Source organism: Nyctibius grandis, chromosome 9 (genome assembly GCF_013368605.1).
Source record: "Nyctibius grandis isolate bNycGra1 chromosome 9, bNycGra1.pri, whole genome shotgun sequence".
Classification (NCBI taxonomy): Eukaryota; Metazoa; Chordata; class Aves; order Nyctibiiformes; family Nyctibiidae; genus Nyctibius; species Nyctibius grandis.
Window position 1 is genome coordinate 153774 of NC_090666.1, and position 13379 is coordinate 167152.

Here is a 13379-nt window from a genome sequence, read left to right on the forward strand (position 1 = left end):
ACATGATTAATGTAAAAGTTCTTATGAGTTAGGGAGACAAGGATCAATACAGGTGAAATAGAATGGAGAATAGAATAATTAATATAAGTCTATCTACATAAGCACAGGTGGATTTCATTCCCCATGAATAATGTTCTCAGAGCCCCTTTGAGTAACCCTGACCATGACTGGACAAATCATCAGTCATAGGTTAATGAGTAGCTAACAGGAGTAGACCCCGAAAAATTAAATTACTGATGATTTAATTAAGGGGATGTATGACCAACCCTTTTTTACTCTGAAATAATATAAAACACTTAGAAATAAAAATTAGTATAGATAAGGTTTTAAATATAACTTTAGTTGTTTTAAGGTTGAATGTTTGGGAGACACTGGCAGTGGGAACCGGACTCTGGTCAGCCGGGATCAAGACGGGACGCTGATCACGGCAAGAACATTAAGGACGCCGATCACAGCAAGAACATCAAGGATGGGGTGTCGACCTGGACCTAAGTGGAACCAGATGGGTGAATCGGCTGACTGATGAAGAATGATGGACTTCTGTGGACATCTAACAACTGAAGAAAAGAAGAATTGAAATAGCTAGTAGAATTTTAACAGAAGCTTATGAAATGTTTATGATGTAATTGCTTATTAGTTTCTATATAAACCGATAGTGAATTTGAGTCAGGTACCATTCACTGCGGTGGTGGTCCAACTCTGAGTTGTTTAATAAAACCAGCAAACCCAGAGACCCGGACTCTGCCAATTTTCTTTAACAAATAGGACAGAGACAGAAATAGGTAAGACTGAGGGTGTGTAGGAGGCATGGGGTTAGGGACTGATGAAATTTGCAATTTATTAAGATTTAAAAAAAAAAAATAAATATTTGGGAAGGAAGAAGCATCTTGAGCCTGTGTGACCACGACAGAGAAACAGAATGAGGCAGGAAAAGTACAGTGAAGGATTAAAGGAAGACACACAAGGAAAACTGGAGATAGCAAAGTGTCAGAGAAGCAGCCAAAAAAAACCCCACCATTTTGCTTATTAAGTGCTGTTTAGTACAACTTGTCATTTCTTTATAGAATGCTTTGGAGGAATCAAGTGGTCTTTAGTTGTGGTATGTTTTATTTTTTCTTCTTTAATGGAAGAGGACAATAATCTTCATTAGCAGAAGCTATAGCAGCCTTTAAAGGTGTTTTGGGCACTCTCATCTGTTACAAAGCACATCGATCCTTTCAAACTTGAGCTACGGGAGTAAATTATTTCTCTGTTGCTGCAATAAGACGTTTCCCATGGCCTTGTACAGCGCAGTGCCTGCATTGCCTCTGCAAGGCCAGAGAGCAGCCGTACAGCCCTGAAAGTGCCCGTGTACGATTGTAGTAGGTGTAATTAAATGGGTCAGTGATGTGTAATGAAATGGTCAGTGCAAATATTTCAGGGAAAAGTGTTCTCATTCTTTGAAATGGTGGATGCATGGGGTAGACTGTCTGCGAGGAGCTGCGCTCCCAGGCAGAAGGGTCCTGACACCTAGAAGGTGGAAAAAGTTGTTGTTCTAGTCCAAGTCAGGATGTATTTATTCCCAGAAAGGAATTGCATATTTTCTTTTCATATTTTTGTTAATCTTTCTCTGTCTTTTCATGACTCTATCCTACCTAAACTTAGGACACTTTTGAAAGAGAATCACAACTGGAATGGGGCCTTAAATGTGCTGTGTTGTTAAAATCTATCAAATATTTATGATATCAACATCATTTTTACACTGTAATAAACTTGCTGGTTATTTCTGGATGTACACGTACATACTCATAAGCAGGAAAATGGTGCTATTATGTGTGTTTTCACCCTCTTTTTTGGCTGTGAGAAGCAGCAGCAAATTCTGCTCTCTCACCTGTGTCTCAGCTGTCAAAACTTTCCACTTTTGCCATTTCCCTGATTCCTTCCTCGGTACTGAAAATGCTGAGGGATGAATGACAGCTGTCAAAATTTACCCTTCACTGTGTATGAAGGGAAGTAACGATGGAAAATGCTTATCGGAGGAAGGCACCTCTCAGAAATTGGGGCTTCCTTCATCAGGGATACAAACCGCAAAGACAGGAATTTCTCTCAGGACAGTGTTTGCCCCCGGCCCCTTAAATTTCCTGGGAGCAGTTCCTTTATTTTGGAGGACAAGATGAGAGGATGGGTGGTATTATGTTGCCAGCAGTAAATGCTGACTAAGAGACACTTTCAGATGTTACCTCATGGTTCTGGGCTTATTTTCTAAGGTGTTCCCTCTTTTGGCGCTGGAATTTCACCCCGTAAATTTTGATTTTTGCAATCCAGAATAAAGGTAAAGCAGGCTGGAAGATGAGTCAGCTGAGAGGGTGTAAAGTCTTACATGATAAAGCTGCAAATTGTAGATCTCTTGGAGGGGGGGGAGGACTTGAGCATCTTTATTAAACATGTCTTACAGCGTGACAAATTCTGTTTCTAGATTTGTGCGCTGCAAAAAGAAAGCAGCGCTTAGGGCGGTGAAGGAATACGGTTAGAGTCACCTCATGCTGATGAACCCGATGGTTTTCAATCCATGGTTGGCCGGGGGCTTTGTGAAACGGAGCGAGTACGTTACAGGTACGCTAAGGCTGAGGGTGAGGATCGCGGAGGCAGCGCCAGAGCCTGCTCCAACCCCGGTTCCTCTCGCTCTCCCCGCAGCCGCCGCGGCCCTGCCAGGCTGGGCGGGCGGAGCCGCGCCCGCAGGCTCCCGGGGCCGGGCCGGGCCGCGCCGGGGGAGCCGTGAGGAGCCGCGGGAGGGTCGGTAAGCGGCGGCGGGCACCCCGGGGGGAGGGCGGCCGCAGCCCGGCCCCGCCGCTCCGCCCCTCCTCGCCGTGACCCTGGAGTTGTGCCGGCTCCCGAGGGTCAGGGTGGCCGGGGGGCTGCGGCGAGGGCGGGCTGCGGCGGGCGGCTGCAGGGGCTGCGACCGGCGGAGGGCGGGACGGGCCCTGCCTGAGGGGGGTGAGAAATGGCCCGTTGCCCCCAATCACGCCGTCACGGGCCCCAGGAGCCGGCGGCTGTCGATCCTGCCGGGTGCCTGCCAACGAGCCCGGCCGGTTCAGGTGCCGCCTGGAGTTTGGCATTTAAAAAACACACAATAAAAAAGAAAAGGGTGCGGTGGCGGGCGCGGAGGCTGCTCGGAGGAGGGGCAGGAGCTTGGGGCTGGGGGCGGCGCGCCCCCAGGCATCTCTCCCTGCCCCCCCCCCCCCCCCCCAAATCCCGGAGGAACCGCACTCGTGAGCCCACGGTAGCGCACCCCACAGCCGGAGCCCCTCCGGGGGGCACACGCCACATGCGGGGCTCGCTGCGGTTGGGGGGACAGGTCTACCCGCCCCTTCTCCCGTCACCTGCCACCGCCCCGGCGGGGGGTGTCGGCCCGTCCGCGGCGGGGGCAGCGGGGCGTGGGGGCTGTGGGTGGCGGCGAAGGCGGCGTGTGACTGATGTCCTCCTCTGACAGCTCTCGGGACCAGCCCAGTGGCTCCCTGCCCTTGGCTCAGTGCAGCCGACTGGCAAGGCTGCTCGCTATAGTAACACTATGCCTGCCAGAGGCAGCTCAGACCTATTAGTAAAATCCTTCCTAAAGCTGTGAGAAACAAGAGATTAAGGCAAACAACTGGAAAAAAACTAAACACCTTAGCAGTTTTAGACCTGGGACTTACTGGTAAAATAGGTCAGCCAAACTACTGACTTTGGCTCCCACTCCTTCCTTATGTACTTAGCTTCAGACTTACTTGATCCGAGTTCAATCTTATTTTTCGTCACTTCACTAAACTAAATCCTACACACACTATTACAAGTGTGAAGTGCACCAGAAGTGTATTTTGCAAAGCAACTAGCAAACCAAGAATTTAGCTGAACTACCTCTTTTCTTGCTGAAGTCATCCGCATGACAAATATCTTTCACCAAGAAAAAGCCAGATGTATTCTGAGAAAACACGTTCAGATCTTAATTAGGTTTGAGCAGCTCCCTTTGATCAAAAGCAAATGGATGAGTAGCAACCAATATTCCAAAAGCATCAGTCAGCAAATACAGTAAAATGCATCTCAGAAATCTCTGAATCTGCCTGCACGTGGGTGACTTCTAAAGCACACAGTGAAGTACCAGGTGCCCTGAGGTAGAAACCTGACTTCTCACTGAGTGCTTTGGGGTTTTACTCAGGACCATCTCTAGCTTAATCCTGTAAACTGGATGCCCATTTGCATCCGAGGGGCATTAGGCTGCTCCGGGACTAATCTTTCAATCTAAATTTCATCAGAGAAGCGCAGCTGAACTGTGAGACCACGCTGCAGTGTGAAGCAAAGCACGGAAATATGACTGGATATTCACCTGACCAACATACTACTGACCCAAACTAAAATGCTGATGTTGACTCATACTAGCACGGCCTCGGAATCAAAAGAGTAATAGTTGCACGTAGTTTTCCAAGTATTGGAGAAAAAATTGCTCTCTTCCAGATGAAAGAGACCTTTGTCTCGAAGACTATGAGCTTAAGTGACACACAGTTACTTGAGAGGCTCATCTCCAAAAGGAAACTTCAAGGGGGGGGGGGGGGGAAGTTCAATTTTTTTTTTTAAATCATCATTCAGCCAACACCTGAGAGAAAATTTCTTAGCAGACTGTTGAAATGGAAGCAGCTCTAGTCACTGACACATTGCATTTTTCTATTCAGCTATTTCAACTCAGCATTTTATAGCTTAGAATGCTACAGTTGGTTACCTGTTGAGTGCACACCACTGTAAAATACCCATGGGACGACATTTAAGCATTAGCTAGTTTTGACACTGGTTGTTCCTACTTCAGTAAAAATCAGCAGCACCTGCTCTGCTGAGAGATAACACACTAATAAACATTGGCAGCATCGATGGCCTCGACATTAGCTCAGCACAAACCACATTGATGCCAGTGGAGTAATTCTGGCGCCTGAAGAAACCCTGCCAAGCCTCTGCAGCCGGACGGGGCAGAGCACACCCGGGCAGCCCCGTCACTCTCCCTGCCCCAGACGGTGCAGCTCTGGGAACAAGTGTGCTCCACTGCTGAGCGGCACCAAGAGCTTCACAACAAAATGGCAGTGAGCTTTCCAGATTAAAACACTACAAACGCACGAGCAACAACTGTCGCACACGAGGAAGCCAATAACACTGGTAGGGCTTTTCCTTTTGAAATCAGGGAAGATCATTTTTAGTATCAGTGTGTTCAGATCCAGTTATAGGTTCATCAGGTGTGGCAGTAACGACAGCACGCGTAGATGAGTTTCAGATCATTGATGAATCTTTTATTGCAAGCAGCACAGCTCCTTTTATACAGTACATGGTTCTACTTTCATGATTATTCTGAAGCAGTGCTTTGTTTAATGTTTCATTCTATTTCTTGATACACTTTGTCTATTCATTTTGCAACTATAAGCGAGGCCACATATCGATTCAGCAGTTTCAAGCGCTCCTTACTCCTATCAGCAAGATGCAACTTTCTTCCTCTTTCTCATGCCAGCCTAGCATCTGCTTGGCAATCCTCACTGTAGATTCAGCATTTCTCAATCCCTTCTTTGTTATGATTTTTCCCACTAGCTGTAACAATATTGTAACAATATTCCCCAACAATCAGGTACTGCAAATAATTTTTCCCAACAGAACTCACGCTTGTTTAAAAAACAACCTAAGGAAAATTAACTTTATTTAGCTTTATTAATAAAACAAACAGTTAAAAGGTTGCTATGACATTTAGAATATTATGCTAGAGATAATTATAAACCAGCAATGAATCTTAATAAAATAATAAAAATCACAAACACTAAGAACAGTCCTTCTGAGCCATCTTTCCTAGGAGTTTGTCTGCCAGAAACCACCTAGAAGGCAGGGGGGAAGAGGAAGAGAGAAAATAAAGAGAATCAGTCAACATATAGTTGGTTCTTTTAATACTAACCAGTTTTTTTCTTTTCTTTTCCCAAGTGCTACTGTATTTTGACAAAACATGTTTGAAAGATTCTCAAAACAAGACCTTAACCTCTGGAAAAGTAACAAGTCTCGTTAATTTATTATTTTTTTTATTACTATTTTAGAGACTGAACAGACTTGAGTTTGTACTTGAACCACATCTTTAAAGAAATGACAGGAGAAGATAAAGGCTACTGTCACATTGAAGTTCATGTGTGTACAGCCTCATACAACTAAGGGGAGACGGCACAAAGAAACACATGCTCCTGTTTCCCTTAAAATACCTGACAGTCACTAGTGGAAGCTTTATATCCTATTGCAAGCAGTCTCACTGTAGAAATGCTCGTAGTATCATTTGCAGGTTGTACTGGTGTGCTGACGGATTTTGGAGGTGGAGTGAAAACTGAAGACATTGAGGATGTGGAGCTTCTTTCAAAGTTTTTCATCACACTCTTAAAAAGAGGGTTAATATAATGTAAACAAATACAAACGGGACACCAAAACAGTAAATAAGAAGAGACTGGAAGCCCTACCATCAGAAGCCCACAGAGGAAAGGGGCACTGAAGTACATTTGGTTCTGAATTTTAATCAGTCTAAGAAACGCTTCTAACTGATAAAAACTGAAGTAATTGCAAGCTCAACAGGGCTGCCTTCCCAGAATGGTTTACATTTGAAAGCTTACATTACTCTTTAGTATCACTTACCCTTAGAGGAGACCAAAAAAATAATCTGTGAACTATAAAAGAATGACTGTCATTTGCTTCAGCTCATGTACAGTACCCAATGCAACGTGCCGCGAGAATTAATGGTCAGGGCCCTGTCAATGCCTAGAAACTAACGCCTCGTGATAAAATCAGACTGAAATACAGCCATGCCTACCCCAACCACTACGTACAAGAAAGGGACTCGTTTTTGTGGGGGCAGGTGGGAGAATAGGATCGGGACTGTCTTGCTAACAAATTTTCAGTCCGATATACTAAGATAAACTGGAAAACCAGAATCAGATCAACAGTCACATAAAAAAGAGGGACAGTTAGGAGCAAGAAGAGTCTTCATCTGCCATCACATATCTATTGCAGCCCCTAAATGCCACAAATTCCAGTCTGGGAAACTCTTATCCAGACTCTCTCTTATGTTATGGTTTCACTTCATATCTTGTACAGGAATATAATTCTGTGCATTGTAACTTCCAAGGAGCACAGAGATGTCCCATAATGATCCTTCCCAGCAGGAAATCTTGTCAAACACTTAAGAAAAACTCATAGACTGTACCCATATAACTGAACGGCCTCTGCTTTGCAATTCAAAAAGGAAAGAAATTAAAGAGGTCGGGGAAAACAAAGAGGAAGCCCAAAAGCAGAGTGCCTTATATTGAAATAAAAGCAGCTGTTAACTTACTTTGTCTACACACGGCTTGACACCGATCATGAGAGATTCACCAAAAATTTTTCCGTCTTTGCTTAAGGCTTTCTGAGCTTGAAGCTTAGACTGATATCGAATATGCATCCAGTTTCCTGCGTTGGACATCTGTACGAGATCAAGTGAGAACTGTGAAATTCAGCCTTTTAAAGAATCAGCCAGAATGTTTTCAGAAATAAGTCTCAAACTAAGACATACCACATGCTTTTGTATGTTTCCATACTGAGCAAACTGCAGGAGAATATAGGAAGCTGATGCCTGAGGAAACCTGAAAGACAGAAAAAACACTCAAAAAATTATAACGAGTAGTCTAAGAGTTCTGGTGCTAAAGTACAACCCTGTGAAGGGTTTTTAGAAATCCAAAAGACACCAGTGTGTTAATGTCATTTTAGAAGCAACGACTTGAGGAATATAATCTTCTAAGCATTTTTACTGCATCACACACCTCAATGGTAGAATGCTGCCTTTCTAACTTGAAAAAGTTAACATGTAGCTTAAGGTAAGGTGCTTCACTAAAGTAGATGCATTTGCTGGCTTGAACCACAGTTGTATTTCCTGCAGAACCAAGGAATGCCAGACAACAGCAACGTCCAAGTACTTCTTCCCATATGTTGCAAAGACTTCACCCATGGTTTTTCCAATACTTTGGAAATCATCTTACCCAAATACAGTTACCCAGGTGTCATCAAGTTGATCTTCTGAAGTCAGGGAATCATCCGAAGTATAAAAAGGATCTCGCTGAGCAGGAGATAGAGTTGTCTTCCTAGGCTGGCCAATACTTGCAGGACTGGACATACTGGAAGCTATAAAATTGAAATGGCATTGTTTAACAAATTAATTTTGCCAGACAGATAAGCTTAAGAGCCTAGAGTAAAAGAATAATTTCACTATCAAGCATTTCACTTGTAGATGGAAGAGTCTGATAGAGATTTATTTGCAGACACAGACACAGTAAGTCAATCCAAACTTCACGTCTGCAAGCATGCTAGTAAGTTTTAGGACTAGCAACCTAGCTTCCTCCTTGACCTCTAAACACCAGCAGCTTAATACAGAAGCCAAAGAGGAAGAAGACAGCAGAATTAAGCTTCGCAAGAAGCCACGGGTTCATAGACAAGACAGGAAACCTGATGAAGATGGAAGGCAACCCATCAATCTCAGCTGCTTCACTCAAGTACAACCACCTCTGTGCTCAGCTAACAACAAATTTTGAATCAGGAATAAGTAAAGCTGATCAAAATTCAGTCAGTCTCAGAGTGGAAAAGTATTTCCTATCCACAGCCACACACCTTTTGAAAAGCTAGTAAATAACGATGCAACTCCTTCGCAAATTAGCAAGGAGTTGACGTAGCTTCAACAGTGATGATTAATGTGTATTAAGGAAAGCAGTAAGAAAGTAGATTATATATTTTGACAGGACATCTACCTGTTCCAGGAGCTGATGGCGTAGTTCCAACCAGCCGGCTCTGTGTTAGAGTAAAGCTGGTCTGCATTAAAATACAGAAAGTAACAAATCAGTCTTACAGGTGAACTTCTCAGATCACAAGATCTCATTTGCAGGTAACTTAAGCATCAGGCAAGAATATCAACTGTTTGCCTTAAGTTACTCCTAATTTTTAAGAGTAAGAGCAGACATTTACATGCATATTTAATACAAGATTATTAAAAGTTATTTGACAATGTTTTTACATTCTAGCACACAGCCTAGTAGACAGCCTGGACATCCAGTAGGCCTCAACTATCAGATACTGGCATTTCCAGCTGATTACTAAGACTGAGAAGAGAATGCAGTTAACCTTCCTGATCAGAGGCTTAAATGCAAATACCAGAGATAGTATGGGAGTCTAGAGCAAACTACAGAAGGGAAGCACCAGAAGCAACAGGATTCAGGGTCTGTTTACAATATTTTAGCATCTAACAAGAAGGAGCTACTGGTATAGAAGAAGAAAGCTTATTTAGGCTTAGGGCGAGCTTTAGGTAACAGGAACTGAAAAATCTGTTACCTAACACCAATCACCTCTGCTTTGTGAAACCAAGTAGCTTTAGGTATCAATACTCAGACACCTTATAGTTTAACTTTTTCAAAGTAGGCATCTCACTATTGCTCTAGTACAGTAATTCACACATTCATGTGCATCCTAATGGAAAGGATGCCTCTATCATCAGTTACCAGCACCTGATTTTCACTAAAGGGCTTAGAAATCACAGCAGCATAACCCCCACTTGTGCTCCTCATCACTAGACTTACCTGCCCTCTCAACTACTTAGTGCAACTGCACTGAAGGAAAGTATACTTTGAGTTTTAGCTGCTAGTAGTTGTTTTCTTTTTAACATCAAAAGATTTCAATATCCAAAACAATTTCAGTGTATTTTTAGCCTGAATCATGGCATTTCTTAGATACAAGATCAAACAAACTGGAGCACCTGTAGACCTAGCAACATGCATTCTGATAGCTGCTCTTTTTTTTTTTTAAATATCCTGTCCTTTAAGACAGTATTGGACTCTGTCCTTCACAGAGAACTTGAACTTTCAGAATAAACTTTTCAGAAGGCAACACTCCATAAAAAGACGGCTCATTCAGTGAAAGGCCTTCTCCTTGCATCAAAAGAATCATGTTCACTGCAAAAGAACCTACTAACGCTTGACTGCTCCGTTGAGGAAAGTAGCGGAGCTTATTATCAGAATGACCTTCTAGAAATTTTCCTGTTACTCTCTCAAAATTAACCCCACCTCCCTGCCCAAATTTTCATCAGATATTTTACTCAGTACAAAATTCCTTCTATTTCAGTAAGTGCCTCTGTTGCCCACTAAAAGAAAAGATAAAGCATATTTGGACCCTTCTGGCAACCAGCAGCCCAATATGTTTACAAGAAGGTGAAAAGCTGCAACAAGTCTGCATTTGTCACGTACAAAGCACAGCAGAGGCATGATCTGCATGGTTCGTTCTCTACAGTATTGAAAATCAGTAACAATAGGAGATAGCTCCATGACTGCAGCTCTCATTTAGCCTACACAGGAACAGGAGCACCAAACACTCAGACTAAGCACCATCTGAAGACTCACCAGTCATTTTGCTACAGCACTTTATACAACTGAGTTAAAGAATTCCCTGAAGCTGTAAGCTACCTCACAACTTCTGCCAAGGACCTAAGCCACTTACTGGTCTTCTTGAGGCTAGAGGCATTGACGTACGTCCAAGACTGGATAACTCATCATATATGCTTCTAACTGGTGGGGCACCGCTTTTATCTTTATGCGTAGGGACTACTGGTTGTGGAGGAAATCCTCCTGCAATTAAAAGAAACAAATAAAGAGCATGAGAAAACTTGTAATTTTACTCCACTGCTACTTGTTCTTGAAAATTCAACAGTAAATTCAGCCATGAAAGGCTGTTGATGGTTTTACTGGGGGTTTGCAAAACCATCTGGCCTACCAAACTGTTCAGGTTTGAATGTTCTACATAAGAATGTCACATACGTGTCAGAAACTGCCTCCTTACACAAGGATCACCTAGAACTTTTACACCTCTTATAAGCCCAGTATATTCGCTATTTGCATGCACTTGTTCTCTTTATGAAGCTCTGAGCACAGCTACATCTTCCTATTCTAAGGCAGGTTAGTAGTGTACTTTAACTGCTCCAGAGACTAACTCCCCCGTAGCAGAGGTGCAAAAGCAAGGTTTTTAAGACATGAGACAGTTACAGGCTGAAGAACCGTACCAAAATGCACACAGACATTGCACATGCTGTCACATTCCCACTGCCCAAATTCCTTTCCTTCCCATGAAATTTCATACTAAATAAAAATGTAAGCTCTTGCGAGCAGGGACTGGCTTCCACTAAGACACGCTGAAGTTAAGCCAACTGCTCTCCCAGTTGTAAACTTTGGGACTTCCACTATAACAGAGAATTAAACTGACTGAAAGGTCTTGATTTATCTCTAAATATTTTGTGTGTGGGGAAAAAAAAAAAAAAGTAGTGTGACTTAACAGTTTTCACTTGCCAAACATTTAGAAATTAAGCTTTTCCAAAGTACTTTTCAATCCTAAATTCCAAGCTTCAAAACTCCTCTCTAAACTGTTCAACACATCCAAGAACTGTTACAGTGTGTTATATAAAGCACTCTCCCACCAAGGGTTTCAGTTTAAGCGATATACTTAACCAGTCACTTTGGGAGGCCTGTGTTAGTATCTTACTGGTTTCCCCTTTCTTAGATTTGACACTCTAAGGCTGTAATAAACCCTTTTAGAATCAATTAGGTGAAATTCACATGACTACTTTCAATTTCATAAATATTTCCCTAAGAGGCTTGTATGTGGGGGGGACAGACAAAAGCAAGAAGCAGGAGACCAACAGACCACCAACCATAGAATATCTCAACTTGGAAGTGACGACCCATGAGGATCATTGAGTCCAACTCTGCTTGAAATTGAAAGAAAACAATATCTAAAATTATCTTGCAGTACTTTAATCCCCAATTTCTCCTTCAAAATGACTCCATACTAACACCACCTGATATTTAGATTACGCCAACTGATTTAATACAAAAGCCAAGATCACCCATGACAGGAAATAAACCAACAAAGCTGCTAACTACTCACTCATACTCCTCAGAGAAGAAAACAGACATATAATACCATTGGCTCAGCCCCTGTGTTAATGAAAACAAAATTTAAAAACATGCAAGAAGGCAAGTGATCTAGTCTATTCCATTGCTTAGACAGTGGTCCTGTTAAAGAAACACGAGCCAAAACACGGGCAGTGACCACGACAGCTCTGACCATTTATTTTCCAGCGAGCAAAGCCTCGCACAACCTGGCATCGTTTGCAGCTACAAGAACTGCCACGCTAAGGCTTCGTTCTTAAACCCAGCTACTTTGGTTGCGGCTGGATCCCCGGTTTTGGCAGTAACTGTGGGTTTGGGGCTGTTTTAAAGGTGTTTCTTACGTGAAAGCAACGACGCCCGGGCTGGACCCTCCTCCCCACGCCGGCCGGTTCCGCGGCACGGCCCGGGGAACGCACTCCGGCCCAGCACCGCGGGCTCACACCCGCCGCCCCGCGGCCGCCCCGCGGCCCTGCCGCCACAGCCGGCCTCGCCCCACCCCGGAGCTGTCCCTGGGCCTCGGGGTGCTCCGCATACGGACGCAGCACCGCGGGGCACCGGCGCGGCGGCTGCTCGCTGTAGCCCCGCGGCCCCTGTCACCCTCCCCCGGAGGAAGGTGCTCATGGCGTCGCGGTCTCCCGTCACCCGCTTCAACCCGGCGGCGTCCGGGCTCCCCCCGCCCGGAGCAGGGGCTCAGCACCAGCCTCAGCGCCCTGACGAGGCCAGAGGACCGCGGGCAGCGCCGGGGGAAAGAGCCGCGCAGCCGAGGCCGGACGGCAGCGCCCTCTGAGGCGCTTCGCGCTGCCCAACGGCCCCGCAGGCGCGGGGCGAGGCGGCGCCCGGCAAAGCCGAAGGGGGCAACGACGGCGGAGGCGGCGGGAGGCCGGCGGCGGCCCCGCAGCGCGGCTCAGCGGCGGGCGGCGGCTCCATGGCGACGGGAAAGGGCCGGCGGCGGCTCCGTGGCGGCGGCTCCGCCGGGCGCCTTCAGGCGGGCCGGAGCTGCCTCCCGCCGCCATGTCAGCGGCCCCGGGGAGGGCGCGGGAAAATGGCTGTCGGTGCTGCCCGAGGCTGAGGGCGCACGCGGCCACCCGTCGCTGACGGGGTGTCTGCGCTCGGCCCCCCGGGGCTGCACAGTAACAGCTCTTCTCTCACCCAATGGCCCTTTCTTAAATGAGGATGGAAATTGGGAAAAAGAGGGAGTCTTGTGGGTTAAAATTAAACAGATTTAATAAAATAAACCAATATAAATGACAACACAAAACACACCAAAGTGTACTTAGCTACAGGTTGCAGCAGGCTGTCCAGGAATAGCAATCATCAGCAATAACAAAAAAAGAGAGGAAAGCAAGAACAGCCTCCCCTCTCCCCACCAAGCCCTCCCTTTTATAGTGAACTTGATTGCTAATGATACAGAAC

General features: G+C 45.1%; 1 protein-coding gene across 1 annotated transcript; it reads right to left on the bottom strand.

Annotated features, from left to right (window-relative positions):
* Positions 1-2597: 2597 nt before the first annotated feature.
* Positions 2598-12893, bottom strand: LOC137667311 (nucleoporin NUP35-like). Its single transcript, XM_068408010.1, has 9 exons — positions 12774-12893; positions 10522-10686; positions 8787-8847; positions 8025-8166; positions 7562-7631; positions 7343-7471; positions 6228-6395; positions 5800-5855; positions 2598-3081 (listed from the first exon to the last, which is right to left on the bottom strand). The coding sequence occupies exons 1-9, from the start codon at positions 12891-12893 to the stop codon at positions 2598-2600; spliced, it is 1395 nt and encodes a 464-aa protein (XP_068264111.1).
* Between the last annotated feature and the right edge of the window lie 486 nt (positions 12894-13379).

Bases quoted from the DNA above. Each gene is read 5' to 3' on its own strand.
- LOC137667311 (XM_068408010.1), bottom strand. From the start codon at position 12,893: ATGGAGCCGCCGCCCGCCGCTGAGCCGCGCTGCGGGGCCGCCGCCGGC. The intron at 10,687-12,773 runs GTTGGGCAGCGC...TAAAATTACAAG, and splicing joins CGCCCCGCGCCTGCGGGGCC to TTTTCTCATGCTCTTTATTT. The intron at 7,472-7,561 runs GTATGTCTTAGT...GATCTCGTACAG, and splicing joins GAAACATACAAAAGCATGTG to ATGTCCAACGCAGGAAACTG.